General features: G+C 41.3%; 1 protein-coding gene across 1 annotated transcript in view; it reads left to right on the forward strand.

The window, feature by feature from the left end:
• The window catches only part of TMEFF1 (transmembrane protein with EGF like and two follistatin like domains 1), a gene marked incomplete at both ends in the record, with an annotated part of 118,622 nt that extends 99,466 nt beyond the window's left edge, over window positions 1-19,156 (forward strand). Inside the window, 5 exons of the mRNA XM_080610778.1 lie at window positions 7,525-7,673; window positions 8,524-8,589; window positions 13,166-13,289; window positions 17,371-17,529; window positions 19,072-19,156. Coding sequence (XP_080466904.1) covers window positions 7,525-7,673; window positions 8,524-8,589; window positions 13,166-13,289; window positions 17,371-17,529; window positions 19,072-19,156 — 583 coding nt within the window. The remainder of the gene's footprint in view (window positions 1-7,524; window positions 7,674-8,523; window positions 8,590-13,165; window positions 13,290-17,370; window positions 17,530-19,071) is intronic.
• Between the last annotated feature and the right edge of the window lie 836 nt (window positions 19,157-19,992).

Consider the following 19,992-nt stretch of genomic DNA (forward strand, 5'->3'; position numbering starts at 1 on the left):
AAAGATTGACAACTGATCCCTAAGTAGACCTTTTGAGATTAGCATTTCACGAGATCTGCCTTGGAAAAAAATGTGTATCAGCAATATAGAGATTCAAGTGGCCTATAATTTACATAGTGTCTGTTTTCACAACGGCGAAACCAGAAATCCAGAAGTGTATTAACACTTAGAAATACCAATATAGACATTTTAAAATCCCAATCTTATCTAATTTTTCTTCCAGAGAAAGATATGTTCTGTTAGAAGTATGGCATGCTGGCTTATACTTGCCTCTTTTGAACACATTTTTACTCGTCTGCCATAGCCAGCCTTTCTCTTTTTGGCCTTTTAGGGTCTGATATTGTATGCGGGTATTCATAAGGAAGGGTATCTTAATCCTGTGCAAATGCAATTCACAGCTTTCTGGCCCAGTAGAGAAAAAGTCCTAAGTATCTGTGTGTAAAACAAAACACACAGTCACAAACAATAGAGGAAATGAACCCAAACAAGGGATTTAGGATTGTGTCGTGGGATTACTGAATCATGTAAAACTGAGCTACAGGAAATCCTGATATGAAAGGAATAGTATAATGGTCTTTTCATTATACTGACTATTAAGAAAATGAATTGATCCTAGGTGGATAATTATCCAGGCCTGGGTTTTTTTAATGTATATTTTTAATGATCTTTGCAGCAGTGTGTGCCAAGTCTTTGAAGGTTTCTGTTATTCGAGGGTGGAGGGAGGGTTAGGTTGCTCTTGTGAGAGCAAGCAGCGGTTCACCACATATGCTGCTAGAAGCTCACTGCAGGAAAGGACTAAATTTCTACAGTGGTCAGAGCAAGCCGCTCCATGAAATTAAAGAAGGACAAGAAGGAAAGTAGCTGAAGCTTATGGCATTTAAAGGGTCTCCTGCATTGCTGGGTGGAAGTAAAGGCCAAGAGGGTGTTCGAGCAGGGCACAGAGAAGTTTGTAGAATTGAAATCTACTCTTTCTTTTTTTGGTGCTATAAAGGGATTTGAAAAAAAGATGCCAAAAAAACCTCATGAAGATTCAGCTCTAGACAAATAGGTAGAGAAATCACTTTGAAATCCAGATTTTCTTAGTTCAGGCTTCATCTGGAAAGAATTGCACACAAGGGAAGAAACATCAAATGAAAGATAATCCTTCATTTGACATGGTTATCTTCTTTACTGCAATTGCAACACCTCTGCTATTTCAATTCACTTAGATTTATTCCATCAAGCATACCCTTATCCATCTCTGTGCATTTCACACACTTTGTTTTATTTTCCACTGTTTCCATTTTACATTTGTAAGCAGATGTGCCAATAAATAGATGAGTACCTGCGAAAGCTTACTATTGCAGTTGGCTATTGGGAAGGGGCGACAAGCAGCACTCTGTCAGGAGAAGCCAGAAAAATACATTTGTGATCAAATCCCAGATGGGCACAAATGCAGCAGCCTGTTCTGTTGGTTGGAAACATTAGTCTCTCAGTAGCCAAGCCCAATCCACAAGTCTGTAATGCTTTTCCTTTCTCTTTTTTCTCTCTTTTCTTTGAATCTACCATGGTTTTTAAGCACACAGAACTGCCAACGAGCCACGTACACCTTGAAGCCTGAAAACAAAAAAGAGCCTTAAAATGTGTTCTGATCTCTGGGGATCTAATTAATTTACTGATAGCAGCAAATGCTCTTACAGCCTAAGCTCATTTCAGATGTGTCACATCATTTTACTAAACACGTTTTCTTTGTTACACCTCGTAGCCCCTAATAAATGAGTTGTACATTCTCATTTCGCATTTATTAAAACCACCTAGAAATTTTGTTTGGTTTAATTATAGCACTTTGTACTTTCCTGAAGTTAAAATGCTCTTCTGTTTAACTAATGGTGTTGATGAACTAACGATACACACGCAACTTCTAAAAGCACATTGTCACAGCAAGCTGGTGCCTTTTTCATAGGATGTCAACTCTCTGGTGACAAGAGGCAAAATTAAGGTTTTTTTCTAGTACATCAAAAAAACACCTGAATATGTCTTGTTGATGTTTCAGGGCTAAGCAAGAGAAAAGATCTGTTTGAGGACACCGAGCAGCAACCCTCTCTAGCAAGACATCAACTTGGATTAACTACCTGTTTCAATCCTTTTGGTTAAAACCAGTAGGAATGTTATTGTGAAAAAAAAGACTCCTGTAGTGCTCTGACTCTTTTTATTCCAATGTGACTTTTACAGCAAGCTGTTACAGCAAAAGCTTGAAGCACTCATTCACTTCTTTCTGGTGTGAAACATCAAGCACTTCAAGGCATTGTTAGTACATGATTCTGTTAACTGACATTTTCTTATGTGACCAACTCTTTTCTTCTGAAGGTTGTGCTGAGCTGAAGGCTGAAGGCTGAAGGCTGAAGGCACCAGCTGGGGTTGGTACTAGATGATCGTAAGGTTCTTTCCAACCCTAGCTATTCTATGATTCTATTCTATGATTCTTTATTTTCACAGGACACTAAGCAGGTGTCCCATCATGTTTGCCACACAACAATTTATGCTGGCACCGCTGCTGGACTTGAGGCAATTCTTCCTGGAATTTATTCCAAATAGCAGGAGTAAATAATTGAGAGCCATGAGAAATACACTATGATGTTTAAAAGTATTCTGGCATTTTTATTTTGCAAGCTTTCAGAAGGATTACTTTCTGTTTGTGGAAATTTCCATGATTCTGGTTTTTCTTTCCCAAGATCCTTCCTGATCTTGGGAGTCACTCCCAAGGAATAAACATACCTGTCAGACCATTTGCCTGAGAGATGGGGCTCAAGCTTTGGTTGCCTCTAATTAAATATCTCTAATTGTATAACCTAATATTTTTATGCTGGGCATGTGAATTTAGAAATATGATCAAAACCTTTGCATCCCTTTGCCCTGAAGCTAGGTTTTCAGGCTTGCGCCTGTGTCAGACTGGTGGATGGAGGAGTCCAGCCTTGGGGCAGGGCTGCCATTCACCAGTCATTCTGCACAAGTCACGCCGGAAAGTGTCCGCAGCCGAGCTTGGGAAACTGCATGTGGCATTGCTGTTGTGGACTGCTGTACATGGACACAGTGTTGGTGGGAGCTAAGGCAGAAGTAAGAAGTGCTTAAAAGGTAGGATATTAGGAATTTTACCGTTAGGGTCTACTCTCTCCTCTCTGGGTGCCCCTCTTACATATCCTGGTCCCCCCTCATGATCTTGAGTTTTTCCTGCCCTCCCTTCCCCAGCAGCTCTCTGTATTGTCCTCTGCTGTCTTTGTGCTCTCTCGCCAGCATAAAAGGAACAGATTACAACCTTTGGCTTCAATTCTGTGTCCAGTTTCAGTCTTCAGCTGTGAAGAAAAACAAAGCCCACAGTTCATGGTACCTCACACAGCTTCTCCTGCCTGCAAAAGCCCAAATGATGTTTCTGCCCTTCGAGGCCCTGCTTTTAGCTCATCAACACTGTCTGCTGCGTCTTCTCCCATGCTTTGTGTGCTGCATGTACGGTCTGTGGGATGGTTCAGCCCCATGGGCTGTGCTTTTTTAGCCTTGGGCTTTGACTTCTGCCTGGCTGCAGGACTGAGACTCATTGATAGGGGATGTGGTTCCCCTCAGAAGGATGCATTTTCTGTCATCTCCTCAGTATCAAACTATTGTTTGCTCTCTGTGGCTCTCTGACTTCAGATGATGGAACACGTTTTTAGCATTTCATAGTGGGTTCATTTGGGGATCTTCCAATACTTTCCTGAGCTGCCTTTTCATTTCAGTCTGTGGTGGTGGTCCTGTCCTTTTGCAGGCACTCAGCCGCCAGTTTCAATGTGTTTGATGTGCAGCATCGGAGCAGCAACCAACTTGCTCTCCCACAGTTTTACCTTCCTTCACAAACACTGAGCAGTTAAAAACATTTTTGTTTCATGCTTTCTATTGAGAGCAGCACTCCCCACATTTCACTGCTCTTGTCTCATGATTTGGCACTTCCTCCAGGCCTGACTGTATTTCGGGTGTAGTACCAACCAGCTATGAGCAAGGACAGCGTCACTGCACCCCATATGGACTCTCTAATGGGTACAGGTTTCTAACATGTGCTCCTGGCTCCCTCTCTGCCACCCTACTGCATCCATGGAGACTCTGCATCAGAGTATCATGTCACAGCCATGTCCTCATCTTAAGTCATTCCCTTTCAGCCCTCTGGAAGGCTTCAGGCTTTTCTGTTGGAATAATGAAGCATAATAGTTTCAATTTGTTTAGGTACATCAGTCCAATTCAACTGTTCATTATCTCACAGTGTACATAAACCACCCTCTTCCACGTGCCAGACAGCTCTGTCAAAGCATCTACACCAGTACCTTGATGGCCAGGTGAAGGCCAGATGTACCATTTGGCATCATGGTCTTGGGCAAAGAAGTAGCTCATGGCTTCAGGTACACAATTAGATGCCATGCTGGGCGAGAGCATCTGAAATTGAACTTCTGAACTCAGGAGCTGCAGTAAACGTGGACTGTTTGTAAATTCTGGTTAATGCCTGGGCTAAGCAAAAGTATAACATCCTGATACATCTAGTTAATAAAGAGCCATGAGACAGATTCAGCAGCTGGGAAGCTGGACTTCTGCAGATAGACCACAAACCAAGGGCCTGGGCTCTGGAGAGAAGAGGTGTCCTGAAAGGCTGTGCTCTTGGACAGGAGAAGGGTGCCTGAAAGGAGAATGGTGTGGATCCTGGGACAGGGGGCAGATGCTGGAGATCAGGGACACAAATGCCAGGGGATGCCCTAGCAGCACAGTTGGTTTTGTGGTCAGCAACAGCTGGTAACAGTGAGCCACAGTGAGGCAAACACAGGACCATCCACCCATTTCCCATGGGAAGGATGGTCAGTGCGTGGGGAGCACGTGTGTGAGCAGCATGGGTACGGATGGGCAGCAGGCACGTATTCCACTGGTTGGATGGGTCTGTCCAGCTGGCGAGACCCATCTAGCCTGTGGGTGGAAAGCACATATGACTGCCAGCTGGTGGTGGTCTGTAGTGCCAGTGGGGCCCCAATGGGGATTTGGTGTGCTTGCAAGCCTCCAGCAAATCCCAGCATCCAGACTGGCAGCAGGCTGGAGTTTCACTCACTCCCACCCCTGGCAGTCACCAAGTCTGTCCTGCAAGGCTGCTGCAGCTGGTCAGTGGGCTTCAGCTGCTTCATGCTGCCCCAGCACTTACAGAAGTGTCACAAGCTCTCCTTCTGTAGTTTTTGGTGTTGTTTTTTATTATCATTTTCCTGCGTTTAGGGGTAAATTTTAAAATATGAAAAGAAACTTTTGTACGCTGAAAAGATTCTTGGAGCTAAGACTGAGAGCGTTTATCAGAAAAACAGGGTCAGGAATCCACAACTACCCCCAGATCAAGCATTTGGCAATGCTAAGAAAGTAAACATTTAAGATGAGATTCTAAATCTAAACACAGCAAATCACGCAAAGGTATGCGGCTTCTAAGCAGTTTCAACTCTTGCCTGTAATGTCACCAAAGGGAAGAAAAAAATACTTTCAAAACTCACCTTATTTGTCACCAGGGTTGACAAATCCCAACAGTAATTGCAGTGCTACAGACCTTGGATGGTGACTGTAGACAGATTTAGTGCAATTTGAACATAGAAATACAGATGGAATCAGTCTAGAGACACCCATACCAATGTGACAAGTAGGGGTGCATGCAGGCAGTGGTGGTTCCTGAGCTTTAAGGCTGTGTGAAGGTATCTGTAAGCACATAGCCAGTGTCATACAAATTAGGACTAGCTGTCTGCTTTTGTGTGTCAATAAATGTGCACAACTGCTGAGCCTTTTATTTGCATATAGTAAATCCTGTTAAAGTCCTCATTAGGCTTATTAGGCTTAAAATCATGCAGGAGCATGTAGACAAAGGAGTCCTTCCTTTCCTGGGTCTAAGGTTTGCAACCATTACCATTTCTAGTAAGAAGGAATATCATATGATCATCACATTGATATTTAGTGCCTTCATGAGTGCTTTGAGGTGGGTCACTAAGAGGTACAGAGACTTAATACTGGGGCAGTACCATTAGGTGCAGTTAAAAACCTGCTTGCACTAGAGGTGTTCTTTTGTCTAGCAACAACCTGAGGTTCACAGGCAGGAAATATTACTGGCAAAATTAGCACCGATAAATTTTGGCAACAAAAGGTGCTGGCGGATAAAGAGTGAAAGGTACACTGGCCATCTTCAGTGCTTCTGCAGCATGGAACTGAGTTCTGCTGCAAGATCTGTTACTGACTTGAGGCATGCGTACATCTATTTAATAGTTTAATTGTACCTGGAACAGCTGGAAAGAACATAAAAACCCTGGCAAAGTGGCAGCTTGGGTTTTTTTTTCCCACCCTGTGTTTTATAACAGCGAAGCGTGATGAAGCTAGCAGCAGCTTCTAGAAGTCAGACCGTGCGCCCCGTATGCAGAGCTTTCTGGTAAGGAGAGGATCATGTACCCACTGGCACCTCCTCAGAGGATGTATAGCAGCTTTTCTTGCTCTCACAGCATCAGAAGGAGCTCAGCTGAGCACTGGACATGGTACCCACCTTGGCCCATGTTCTGCAGCCAAACTTTTTACTTTTCCCAGTCCAGAGGTGGAGCAGAGCTTGCAGAGCAAAGTGAAACACACACAGAAACTGTCATTCAAAAACAGAGGTTCAGTTAAAAAGTAAAATATTGATTAAAACAAGAGGGCTGGTGATTTGAAAGCTGGAAAGATTTCCTGTGACATTCATACCTGTACAATTTCAGGCCTTTTTGCTGGGGTAACAAGACTGTCTAACTGAACACAGGTAAATCACAGACCTACCTAAGTCTTTGACTGTCCTACATTTGTGTGGTTAGGAACTAGTTATATGCTAGGTCTTCATTTTTCCTACTTTCATTTTAAAATCCCTAGTTACAAATTATATGGGAAATGCCACATCTAAAACAACCAAAGTGTCAATTGGATGCAGTATAAAATAATTCAGATTGCATAATCCTGTTTTAAATACAACATAAAAGCCTCCACTGTTAACTTTCAAAGGTATAAATGAAATGTTGAAATGACACACTTAACTGAGCATATTGATTCTGCACAACCTCTGAAATAGAAAATATCTTTTTACTGCTTAACAGAAATGGGAATCCTTTTCTTTATGTTTCCCTCTCAGGGATCCTGACAACCCCCAAAAGTAGAATATTCATCTGGTTTTGAGAACAGACATCACAAACTTATATTAATGTAGTAAATCTTCCTAGCAGTGTGTTATCAATTTTCAGGTGTTAATCAATGAGATTGATATCACAGTAAAATGATGAGAAACATCAATGCCTGATTAAGAAGCACACTGAAGCACTGATTCATAATTTTGTACCTTCTGCTTGGAAGCCTGAGACATCAACAGATTCTTCAGCATCCTCATGCAGCATGCTTTTCTCCCCTGGCATTAGTGTATGAGCTAGTGTTTGCTAAGGATTCAACATAACTTAATTCTTGTTTGCTGGATGTCAATTTTGTTTTGCTGTATGTTTGAATTAACAGGTGTGTGTGTAATATAGACTGCAGTGGATACAGTTTTAATCCTGTATGCGCTTCTGATGGAAGTTCCTATAACAATCCATGCTTTGTTAGAGAAGCATCATGTCTGAGGCAAGAGCAGATCGACATCAGGCATCTTGGACACTGCTCAGGTATGCTTAATTTTGGTTTTCTGGTCCATGTAAGTTGTGACATAAGTGAGCTTGGTACAGCTTTCCCATTTCCATTTTTGATCAGAAGTCACTGATCCAGTTATCAGTGAACTCCCCGCCTGTATTTTAGAGTTTCTTGCACAGAGGTATGTTTGCACTACATACATAAGTGCTGTGTTTACATTACCTTTCTTTGGCTGCTGTTACCTGGAAAGACAAGGAAAGCTCTTACAAGGATCTAAGTGATAGTCCAGTGTGTCTTACATGAGGGGGTGGTAAAAAGTATGAGAGCAAAAGGAATACCAGTGTAAGGGAAATGTTCCCTCTTGCTGCTGTGGGCTTTACAATGTGCTTCCAAGGTAAGTCAGGTTGGGTCCTGATTGCACAAATACCCATTTCTTTTTCCCATGTTGGAACGATCCACTGAATCCCTTTGGTCTACTGCCTTATAGTTAGTCATGTGCTTGGCTGTTCAGTTTTGGGATCTTGCAGTTAGGACTTTCTCATGGGGATAACAGCTTTCCACCATCTCTTTGCCAGTTACGTCTAGATCTGTAACTTGGACAGTTCCAAAACCAAAAGCAGATTGTCACCAAAATAACCTAGGCCCATACCACAGAAAAGTTGTAGTTCAAAGTCTACAGCTTGAGGTGTGCCATGTCTTGGTCTGGACACCGGGTTACCAACCTGGTGCGCGGATTGTATGGGAGGAACAATGTGGGAATGTGTCCAGTCTTATTGCAATTTAAATAATTCTTTGAATACTATTCTGGCTTCTCAATGACATACATGTAGTGGTCTGGAAATAAGCCTTTCCTAATAGCTATCAATGCATATATTTATCATCTAGAAACAGATGACACGAATGCTGTTGGAAAGAAAGAGGATGGCATGCAGTATCGGCCAGAGGTGAAAGGTACTGTGCTGACTGTGTTATTTGGTTACAGTTTTACAAGATTGGAAAACAGAGCAAGCAGGTCCCTTCTTGTCTGCCTTGCAGCTTTGATTTCTGTAACTGAGACAGAGCTGTTAACAGCTTCTTTCTTACAGCGCGTTGCAAGGCTGGAAAGAAGATGTGCATGATTTTTTGTGAGTTTTGCCTGCTGTATTCATCTAAGATGCTCAGCTGCCCACCACGCTATGCAGTGGTCCCAGGCTTAGACTCCCCACAAGTGCCATGAAAATTACTTTACTGGAAGACACCAAGCTGACATTCCTGATGCAATGACATAAGCCTCCCTCCCTCCCTCCCATCTTTTCTATTAACTTCTTGGGGAAAAAAAAAAAAAGCAGATTCTATATTTGTTAGGTTATTTCAAAATATTTTCAGTAAACTAATACGCTGAGTCACACTGGTTGAAAATGTTTTACCTGTATGAACCTTACCTTTAATAAACTTAGTATGAATGAAATAGGTCAGAGTTTCACTTTCTGCTCTGTTATTTTACCTGCTAGTAGCCCATGTGTTAGGTACATTCTCAGAACAAAAATATGTGCTTCTGCATGTCATGACTCTTGCTCAAAGTATTGTTGCACAGAAAAAAATGCCTCTGCCTTTTTCAAGTTATTGGCAAAAGGCAGATCTACATAGGTGTTAAACTTTTCTCCTCTTCTCTTACAAATAATGGCACTGTTAGAACAGAACAGAATAGAATAGAACTATTTCAATTGGAAGGGGCTTACAACGATCATCTAATCAGCCTGACCAATTCAGGGCTAACCAAGCTAAAGCATGTTGTTAAGGGCATCATCCAAATGCCTCTTAACTTAAAGCACTGGCAGGCCTGGGACATCAACCACCACTCTAGGAAGCTTGTTCCAGTGTTTGACCACCCTCTCTATGAAGAAATGCTTACTAAAGTCCAGTCTAAACCTCGCTAGCACAGCTTTGAACCATTCCCACACATCCTGTCCCTGGATACCAGTGAAAAGAGACCAGCACCTCCCTTTCTACTTCCCCTCCTCAGGAAGCTGTAGAGAGCAATGAGGTTGCCCCTCAGCCTCCTTTTCTCCAAACCAGACAAGCCCAAAGTCCTTAACCAATCCTCATGGCACATTCCTTCCAGCCCTTTCAGTCCACAGACACCCACTACAACATCTCCTTGTTTTCCGTCCCCCCACCCCTCACCCAGAGGCTCTCAACCACATCAACACTAACTGTAAGGGCTGCACAGTCAAACCTCTTCCTTACGTATAGTGTGACACCTCCAACTCACCTGCCCTGCCCATCCCTCCTGAACAGCATGTAGCCTTCCTCCATCCCAGGACTCAATCATGGGATTCCTTCCACCAAGTCTCACTGATACCAATTACATCAGTTCTGGGAACTAATCAGCACTTCCAGTTCATCCCACTTGTTTCTCATATTACACATGTTGGTGTACAAGCATTTCAGGTATGTTCCTGAGACCTCTGTGCACCCAGGAGCAGTACAAATGTTCCCACTAGCATTGCCGCCCTAGGCGATGTCATGCCAACCCTTGGCTTCTCTACTGCAGTGCTGCTGGCATTCCCTTTCCCCTCTGATTCTAATTTAAAGCTCTCTCAACCAGTTTCTCCAGCATATGCCCAAAGTTGCATTTTCCCCTTCAGGGCAGGTGGATCCTATCAGGCTGCAGCACACCTTGTGTCTCAAAGGCTCCTTCATGGTCTAAAAACCCAAAGTTCTGGTGGAAGCACCAGTCCTGGAGCCAGGTATTGCTATCCTGGGCTGACCTGTTTCTTCCAAAGTCTCCTCTCATTATTGGGAGGATTAAGGAAAACGCTACCTCTGCTCCCAAATATTTCAGCATTCTTCCCAGGGCTCTGAAATGTCTTTTGATTGACCTCAGACTTTTTGCTGCTACATCATTAGTACCCACGTGAAAGAGCAGGAATGTATAGTAGTCTGAAGGTTGTACTACGCTCTTTAATCTTGTGATGACATCCCTAATTCGGGCCCCAGGGAGGCAGCAGAACTCCCTGAAAAGAGGGTCCAATCTACAAATTGGATGCTTCCACTCTGCACAGGAGGGAATTGTTGATGATGATAGCTTGTTGTTTCTCCTCAGTGCCAGTCTTAATACATGTTTTGTTGTGAGGGATGAGTATCCTTTCTGTTAGCTCTGGTCTTTATTTTTACTGTCATTATGCTTGTTTTGCCCTCTCATGGTGTCTCAGAGTAAAGCCATCCCACCATGGCATTCAACATTCCTTGTGTTCTTCTTGAAAAGCCATTCATTGCCAGAAAGCTCTGTATATTTTTCTTTTTTCACAAATTCTCTTATTTTCACTTCATATGATGTACCAGTTGGAATGATTTAATGTCAATTTTCACTTACATTATGAAGGCATAAAAGGCACCAAATGGAATATACATCTTATTATATGATGTAATGAAACACCACTTTTGGTTCCTATTCAGAAGAAGTTACAGCCTTTTATTCATTGCATATAAATTGCTCTTGAAATCTAGTTAGTGGAAAAAACTTTGTATATAATTATTATTATTAATGCGTACAGCTTGTGCAGTCTCAAGCTTGGCAAATGATGTGCACAGAGGGAATATGACTTGTGCAGAAATAGTGTTTTGAAATTTTTCAATGCAGTAGTCATGTCTCTCGAGATAGTGAAAGCTGGCTTTGAATGACTTTTTCTTCCAGTACAAGAGAATAGTCCACACTTCTGTTTGCTTTTGCTTTAAATTCCTTTGGGTTACTCTTGTTAAACCCTGTTCTTTGAATGCTTAACACCTCCTAGTCTCCAGAACCACAGCCGTGACAGTCTCCCTCTCCTGCAGTGCAAGTGGCTTACTAAAGTTACATCAGCAAGGTCTCTTTTCCTAGACTCAGCTGGCTTGCTGGTTTTGTTGTACCAACATGAGAATCAGGGTTTCAGGTTTTGTGCATGCCTCTTCCTTCTTCTGGTGAAGCATCTGAACTAATATATCCGGTCACTCTTTCAAGGCTCCTATGCCAGTTAGACCTTCCACTTTGAAGCTATGAAGCAGTCTTGCAGGCCTCTCAGATTAAAAATGGATTCCCATCAATAGGTGGGTAAATGTCTGTTTTACACTAGGAATCACCTCCTGCATTTAACAAGTTTTGCCTCTGACTTGGGTGGCCGTGGCCATCCCACCTTTTAGGGGTTGCATCTTTCACTGGGCCTTACATTCTGTATTAGTGCCGTGTGCATGGCACAGCTATATGAACAAAGGCCAAGTTGGACAGAGCCTTGGGTAATATGGTCTAGTGTGAGGCACCCCTGCCCATGGTAGGAGGGTTGGAACTGGATGATCTTAAGGGCTTTCCAACCCAAACCTTTCTATGATCTATAATTGTACGTAGCTTGTTATTAGCCTTGGATCGGGACCAAATGTGACAGTAATTACTGTTTGGAGGAGGGAGGCAACAGTTTTGGGATGAGACATCCCCACTTTTCTCCTCTTAGACATGCCACAACATCGTCTATTGCATCACGGCAGTGGTGGACATCTTGTCAATGTTAGGCAATGTTCTTCCTTTTTATCAAGTCTTCCGTATCTTTGAAGCACAGCCTGAACCAACAGGCTTCCTTATATCTAAAACCTCTAATAGATTTTCTTTTAGCGCAAATTAGAAAGCATTCCAGAAGACATTCAGGGAAGACCTAAACCAGCAGTTCTTTCTTGCTGGTGTTATTTCAAGTATCTGCAATTGTATAAGATTTCTTCTTCAAAGTCCCTTTTTGCTTGACACCTGCAGTTCATTATAATCTTGTACTTGTGATGTTATAGTCTATTGCTATGGAAATGATCATATTCTGCAACTACACTCACATCTTTATATCCCTGCTCTTTAGAGAAATTCTTTATGAATTACCAAGTGTTTTGGACTTTTTTTATAGAAAAATTTTGGGGAAAGAATGGTTGAAAATATATGCAGCTTTAGATAGTTTTAGTAACAAGACAGAAGCATGAAAGATGTTGGCACAGAAGGGACTGCCTTCCTGTGCTGAGCTGTGCTGAGGTCCCTCTCCATAAAATCATTTCTCTGAGGAAGACCGGTGTTGTAGTGTGTTTGATTTCAGCTATAGCGACCAGTGGTACCAGTCAGATCTGGGTTTTATCGAGTTGTTTTCTGCCTAGTAATAATAAAATGTGGTTCAGATTCTTTCTAACCCTTCAGGATTTCTTTCCTCTGTTTAGGCATGGGAGAGAGCTCTCTGTATTAGCTCTTTGTCCCAGTGCTTCTGCTGATCTTCCTGCATTGGCTTGATTCTGTTATGAATACTTTTCTCCTTTCAAGAAACCTGGCATAAGAAGCATATTTAGATGTCTCTGAGGATCATTTTTCAGTGCAATACATTCTAGCAAATCTCTAGGTGCCTCTGAAACTTCACCCTTAAGCTTTTGCTTTATTATTCTGTGTTCCTCTATTTGCTACAAGTTTTCAAGGATATGCTTTTCTTGGTTGAGATTTTTTAATGAATATCATACAGCCATTTATAATCATTTATGTATATTTCTTTTCAAGATGCCAGTGATCAAAGAGAAGACATTTACATTGGAAACCACATACCTTGTTCAGAAAGCTTCAATGGCTACTGTATACATGGAAAATGTGAATTCATTTATTCCACTCAGAAGGCTTCCTGCCGGTAAGTTCTGCATGCCTCCAAAGTGTGGTTGAAATTGCTGTAAAGCTAAATCAAAATGCTCTCTAGACATAATTACAGCATGTACCAGTTTGCACTTATCTAAGCAGTGGCACAAAAGCTGTATCCCTATGCTGTGGGCAGCCCCCAGCTGCTCCCGTCATATGGATGATAGTGCTCAGAGGAGACACTCGGTCAGTCAGGTAGTTCAAAAGCTTAATATCCCTGAAAGGTGTGGCTTTAGTGTTGCCCTCTTCTTTTCAGCTGCTAAATCCTACCTAGAGAGAGAAAAACCCACAAAAAGAATGCCTTTGCCTTGCATGGTTTCTCTGTATGACTGCTTTCCCTGTAGACTTCTCAGTCTGTTTTTATACTATCTGTGCATTTTATTGCTCCTGTCATAAACTCTCTCTAGAGTATCAATATCTTATTTTTAACATTTATTGTCCTTTTCACAGTAATAGGCTTCATCTAGAGAGTATAATATTGCAACATGTTCTTTAGCCCACGCTATTTGTCTACAGTGTAATCTAGCAGCTCAGTACTCTCAGTATAAAGCCACCCAGTGTTTCCCAGTTTACCTGAATGTTCCAGTTTGTTTCCCCCAGATAATATTTTTCTTTACATTTCACCAACTGAATTCTGCCACTTTGTTTGCCTCAAAAAAAAAATAAAAAAAAAAAATTAATTTTAAAAGTTTTTTACAGAAAATGGCCACTTTTTCGTCATGATATGTAGTGCCCTACTTATTAGGAGCTTTCACTCCTGAACTTCTGTCTTGCAAGCTTGTACTTTCAGATTAATGTGGTCGAAGATGCTATAACTCTTTGCTTTCATTTGCTTTGGAAAATTCAGCTGTAAATCCATTAGATACTATCAGATTTTGTCCCTTGATCTTTATTGATCAAGGATATTAAGGAGGTGTTGCACTGCCAAGATTTAAGGGTTTCCAGGCTGATCAGAGAGCAGGAAGCCCAAAAGGCAGAGCCAATATGGTTGTCAACTTCAGCATGTGGAAGCATATATCATTCCTTTTGCCATCCAAGACCCTTTCTTGTTTATTTTCACCTTTCCAGCAGGACTTACTTGTTTTTCTCTTTTCTTTGGCCAGAACCAAGAGAGCTCAAAATGGCTTTGATTCTTTTGGGAAACTGGGTGCATCCCCCACGTCATCTTGATGGGCATTATGCAGCATTCTTTTAATCTAGAGCTGTGTTTGACACAATTTCTGATGGGTTTGTCCTCAAAATATCCAAAGTAGAGGTATTTTAGAGGTATTTCAAGGAAAACATTTCTGGCTGATTTTTTTTTTTTTTTTTTTTTTAGTTCTTGAACTTCTGTTTTTCTGGAAGGCACTAATCACATAGAACTTTATTCATTAATGATTCAATTACTGTTCTATCATGCAAATATTTATTGTTACTCTAATTATTACTGATAGGCAATGTTTCAATGAATTTAGTTAGTATGCTGTCCCTTTATATTCTATTCTACAATTACTGTTGCTACCTTCAGTTATTTATTTGAACAGCCTGAACAGTGCCTCAGCACTGGACCTTGCGCAAGAACCCTCGCATGGTTCCAGTCAAGAATTTCTGATTGTCAGCTCTTAACCCTAAGTATCAGATCTCCTTTGGATTTTTATTGGCTAAATACTGATGGTATTGTATTTTATCCATGTTTCCTACGAGAGCAGTGTTAATAAGGAAACAGATGATTTATATCAGACAGCAATCTGCTGTAGTAATCAGGTACTTCTACCAAAGGAAAAATGTTCTCCTTCTCTGGCAAGGAACATATCATGATGAATGCTGGGGGCAGATTGTTATTTTCAAATGCTTTGTGTTCTCATACACATCTATCATGTACATTGTTTAATTTGGCCCTCATTTCCTGGTAGTGATCTATGTGAGGTTTCTATGTGAGGTTTCAGATAACCTAAAAACTGCAGCAAATACCTGTGCAGGGCAAATTCTGACTTTTGGCTTTCACTGGGGGCAATGAATCTCCTTGCTCATTGTACAGCAGCCAGCCAGGACTCCCAGCAGGCAGGTGGGAGGAAGGTTTTGTAGTAGGCTGCTGCATAATATTTGGTTTAGCAGCCTTTGCACAGCTATGATCTGGTCTATCTGCTGCTCTCCTTGTGCAGTGCAGTTCTTCCCCTTCCTTACGACAGGCTCCATCAAGGAGGCACAGGTCAATCCTTTGTAAAGAACTTCTTTACGCTGACTCAATTAGTTGACGGATCAGCATATTTTGATAAATCCACGCTGACCTCTATTTATCTTGCTATTGTATTGATGCTATATTATCTTGCTATATGTTAATGCAGCAGGATGCTTTTTAATCTGTTCTACTAGTTTAAGGTAGCTTAAACTAGTGCCCACTGGTTTAAGTGAAGCTTAAACTTCATCCCACCACCAATACAGTTCTTAACACGAGCACTTCTTCTTTACAGGAATTCAATACTCCTGAATCTCCATTTGATATTCCTCAGAAAAAATTTCCTGTGGCTTCAGTGTTTCTGAGAAAACATCTTTGAATTACTCGTGCCCGCTCTGCTTTGTTTTGCCTTCTCTGTTTTAAAGCAATTCTCACATTAATCACACTTTGACTGTTACCTTCTTTAATGAAAGCAAAAGCAAAGTAACAATGAAAATTCAGTCCTCTCCACTAGAAATGAGTTCTCTTCCTTAAATTGTTTCTTTTTGCATTATTACCAATATATTCCCCATCCTCTTCCTTCATGTATGCTAATACACATTTCTCTTGATTCCCTTCCTAATCATTACTGAGCTTACATGCAGTACACAGGGCTTTTCTTTAATAACTCTGCTGTTACAGGAACTTGTTTTATGCCTGAACCAAAATTCCTTACACAGCAGCTGATGGCTGGAGAAAGTAGAGTCACAAGATTATGAACATGTAAACCCCAGTTCTTATCCCTGCATGCAAAGAAGGATTAGGAGTTGCATTAGCAGTTGTAGGAATGGCTGTGGAGTACTTATTTTGTTCCTCCAAACAGAATTATTTCCTACCCTAGCACAAAACTTTTCAATGGATGGAGACTGATTTTGTGTTGCATTTGGGTCTATCTGATCCAGTTTACAAAAGGGCTGTTTCTCTGCCTGTATGTGAACATTTCTTCTCCAGCTTTCTACCATAGAGCTGGAGGCTAATTGTATGTAATGCAACTGATGCATTTGCATCAGTGAGTTTAAAGGACAGCTGTACAGACTTCAGCTCGGTGTCTTGGGTGGCTCTTGCCTTTCAGTGTTGTGCTTCAGCCTCTCTTGCCTTCCAACATGAATTGCACCAGAGCATGTTTCCTCTGCCACCTTCACTGCTGGCACATCTGGCATTCCCTGAACTTATGTTGCTGGTCAGGAGCAGCCTCTGCTGGGTTACTCATTGAGCTAACTGCTGCTTTGTTCAGGCAAGCTACCATTTAGAACAGCTGCTTCTCTTCTATCTCCAGCCATTTCTCCCCCATCCCTAGCCAATTTTTATGGATTCTTCCATGAACTGTCACTTGAACATTGTGGGCCCCTGTGTTTTTTAACCCAGCCTCCAGTAAATTTTGCTTCAGTGACAAGGCAGGAGGAGGTTTGATGCTGGTCTTGTCTGATAGGTTTTGCAGGATTCTACTCCTGTAGACTGCAACTGGAAAAGAGATCTTCCTTTCCCCACATTTTTCAAGATTTCTCTTCCTCTTTGTCATGTCTCTCTCGTACTGACATTGCAGCTGAATGAGCATGCTCATGTTGTGTTTCATGAGCATGCTTCTTTGGGTTTCATTTAACCTCCTCTACTTATTTCACCTAGGTGCTTTATTCTTTCTAAATACTGCCCCAATTCAAGATCGCACAAGTTTCTTTTACCACATGAGGACACTCACCATGCTGGTGTGTTTTCAGAGGGACATTAGTAACCGAATCCATGAAAGCAGAGCATATCTCCACACCTCCACCTTCTCACCAACTCTTTCTCAGCTGGAGTCACCTTGAACTCCTTATTTCATCTGCAGAATGACGGGGCTGTTTTCAAATTACAGATTCCAGAAAATATCTCTTTTCTTTTTCAGGTGTGAATCAGGATATACTGGACAGCACTGTGAAAAGACAGACTTTAGTATTCTTTATGTTGTCCCAAGTAGACAAAAGCTTACGCATGTCCTTATTGCAGCAATAATTGGAGCTGTACAGATTGCCATTATAGTTGCAATTGTCATGTGCATAACAAGGTAGGTAAAGAGAAAAACAGTGAAAAATTACACATTGTATGGATATACTTATTCTGTATTGAAATATTTAACACCCATAATTTTATGTGCTTTATCCCAAAATACCCACATAAAAAATACCTAACAACTGAAGCTGTAGGATTACGTAACATCCTATTGCCTTTGCTTTTTTTGGTCACAAAGCACACATTTGTTTAAACTCACAAACCACCAGTAACTGCTCTGAATCCACAGACCAAATACCCAGCGGAAGAGATCAGCTTTGAAACACATCCAAAAGGTCAGCTACTGCGTTAGACCTTCACTGCACTTACTCAAGCATCGCTGGTATCTCATAGAAGCTATAATCCCTACTCCTGCCCAGTGAAACCAGAGAGGTTGACAAGATGCTGTTCTTTGCAGTACCACTGTAAATGCTGTTACATGGAGGAAGGAGTATCCCTCACACTATATATGCTTTCTGGAAATTAAATGTGCACCTAGTCCTGTTATTAGGCACTCTCCATGGGAACCTATTTTATACAATTTAAAGACACACAAACACAGAGTTCAAGTTTCTGGGTTGTCTCAGAGTCTCACCCTGTATGAAAACTGAGCTGAGAGCCACGGATTCCTTTTGATGAAAAGGGATTCAGTTTGCTCATTAAGGAGTTGAACCCAATGAGATCTGAGGCCTCTGGGATAAATTAAGGTTGACTTTAGTTACCTTATAGGTGCATGAAGCATTTAAGTCCTATGCTTGGGCATCCATGATACACATGGATATATACATACTTTGACAGCTCCTGCACATATAGAAAAGTTACTTGGCTCATGCAGTTGATGTCATCCCTTTTTTACTCACCACCCCACTGGCCAAAGCACTGGTGAGAAGGCTGTGGTTCAGCAGCCCTCCTCTTTCAGCCTCCCTACAACCGTTCCCCAGCTCACAATCTCTCAAGGACAGTCTCTCTTGCTTCACCGCAGTAGGAAATGCTCCATCGAGCATTGCCTGTTGCCTTGTGGGTTAGGTAAGTCCCATCCCACCCAGAATTGCTGGCTTTTGTGAATCCTTCCTCAGCTCTGTGTCTGTCCCCAAGAAAGGGATCACCTGAGTCACCTTACAGAGAGTCCTGGGCAGGCTCTGTCTCAGGGGCTGCCATGAGCAGCAGAGCACCTGGAGGTCCAGCACTTCAAAAGGCTGCTTGATCAAGTCTTGCCATCCACTGGATTTTAAGTATGAAATATGTATGAAGTAAAGCCAGGGTAATTATTCACCACAGTGTGTTTTGCTGGGTCAAGGCTGAAGGACATAGCACCTTGCTGGTTTCAGTCTTAAGTTCAAGCAGAACTCCCTTCTGAGTAATCTGGGGTCCCATGGATGTCCCCAGGTGACAGTCCAGTACCAAAGAGGAGGAGCATTCCTTCCATAAGCACAGCTCAGAGACTCCTTGCTCTTGTTCTGTACAGAAATTTAAGTCAATGTGTTATTTCTAGGCTTAATTTTATGTGGCATATGTAAAACCAGTCCTCCTTTTTCTTTCTCTATTTTTTTTTTAACAGAAAATGCCCCAAAAACAATAGAGGACGTCGGCAGAAGCAAAACCTAGGCCATTTTACTTCAGATACATCATCCAGAATGGTTTAACTTAGTGATTTTTATACCTACATTGACCATGTGATGTACATTTTTATTATATCTTTTTTTAAAGAATGGAAATATTTATTTCAGAGGCCTTATTTTTGAACATTTTTAGTGTAACAATGTTGGTCTGTATTCTGAAAGCATCAGCTCTAACAGCTATGGACTGTTTTAGTATCTTTACTTTTCTGTTTTTGAATACAGTAGTTCATTTTCTGTATCTGTATCACATGGTTATATAATAGACTTGTGCTTTATCCATGGAATGTAATATTTTTGGGAACACAGATTTATTCCATCAATGGTTGTACATTTAAAAACAAACAAACAAACAACAAACAATAAACCAACAAAAAAGTCCACGTTACCTAGCAAACAAGGCATGAACTAAAGGTAAAAATGTTTACAGCTTACTTTTCTTATGAGAAACTAGAAAACACTGTGTTTAAATACCGTAGATATTTAAATGTTTTTGGAAGTTAGTAACTGATTTTTTAGACACTGCCTATCGCATGAACTGTGGAGCTGTGTGCTGTGTGTAGTTGTAACATATTTATAAGACGTGTGGGCTGGGTCTAAGCACTGCCATCTTCCTACTGAATTCCAACAATTTATTTTTAAAGAGGAAAACTATAAATTTCATAATTTGGGAAGTTACCTGGTAGAGCAGATGGCACAGGTCCAAAAGAAGTAGGTCTGAGTAGATGTAGGTATTCTAAAAATTGGTGGTGAATAATTGAACACAAATAATTGGAATAAAGCCTACTTTATCACTGTTAAAGCTGTTTTAATACTTCTTAAACTTTTTTAAAGCAAATACATGTTTTAACACCTACAATACT

This window comes from Psittacula echo, assembly GCF_963264785.1.
Source record: "Psittacula echo genome assembly, chromosome: 2".
NCBI classification, from domain to species: Eukaryota; Metazoa; Chordata; class Aves; order Psittaciformes; family Psittacidae; genus Psittacula; species Psittacula echo.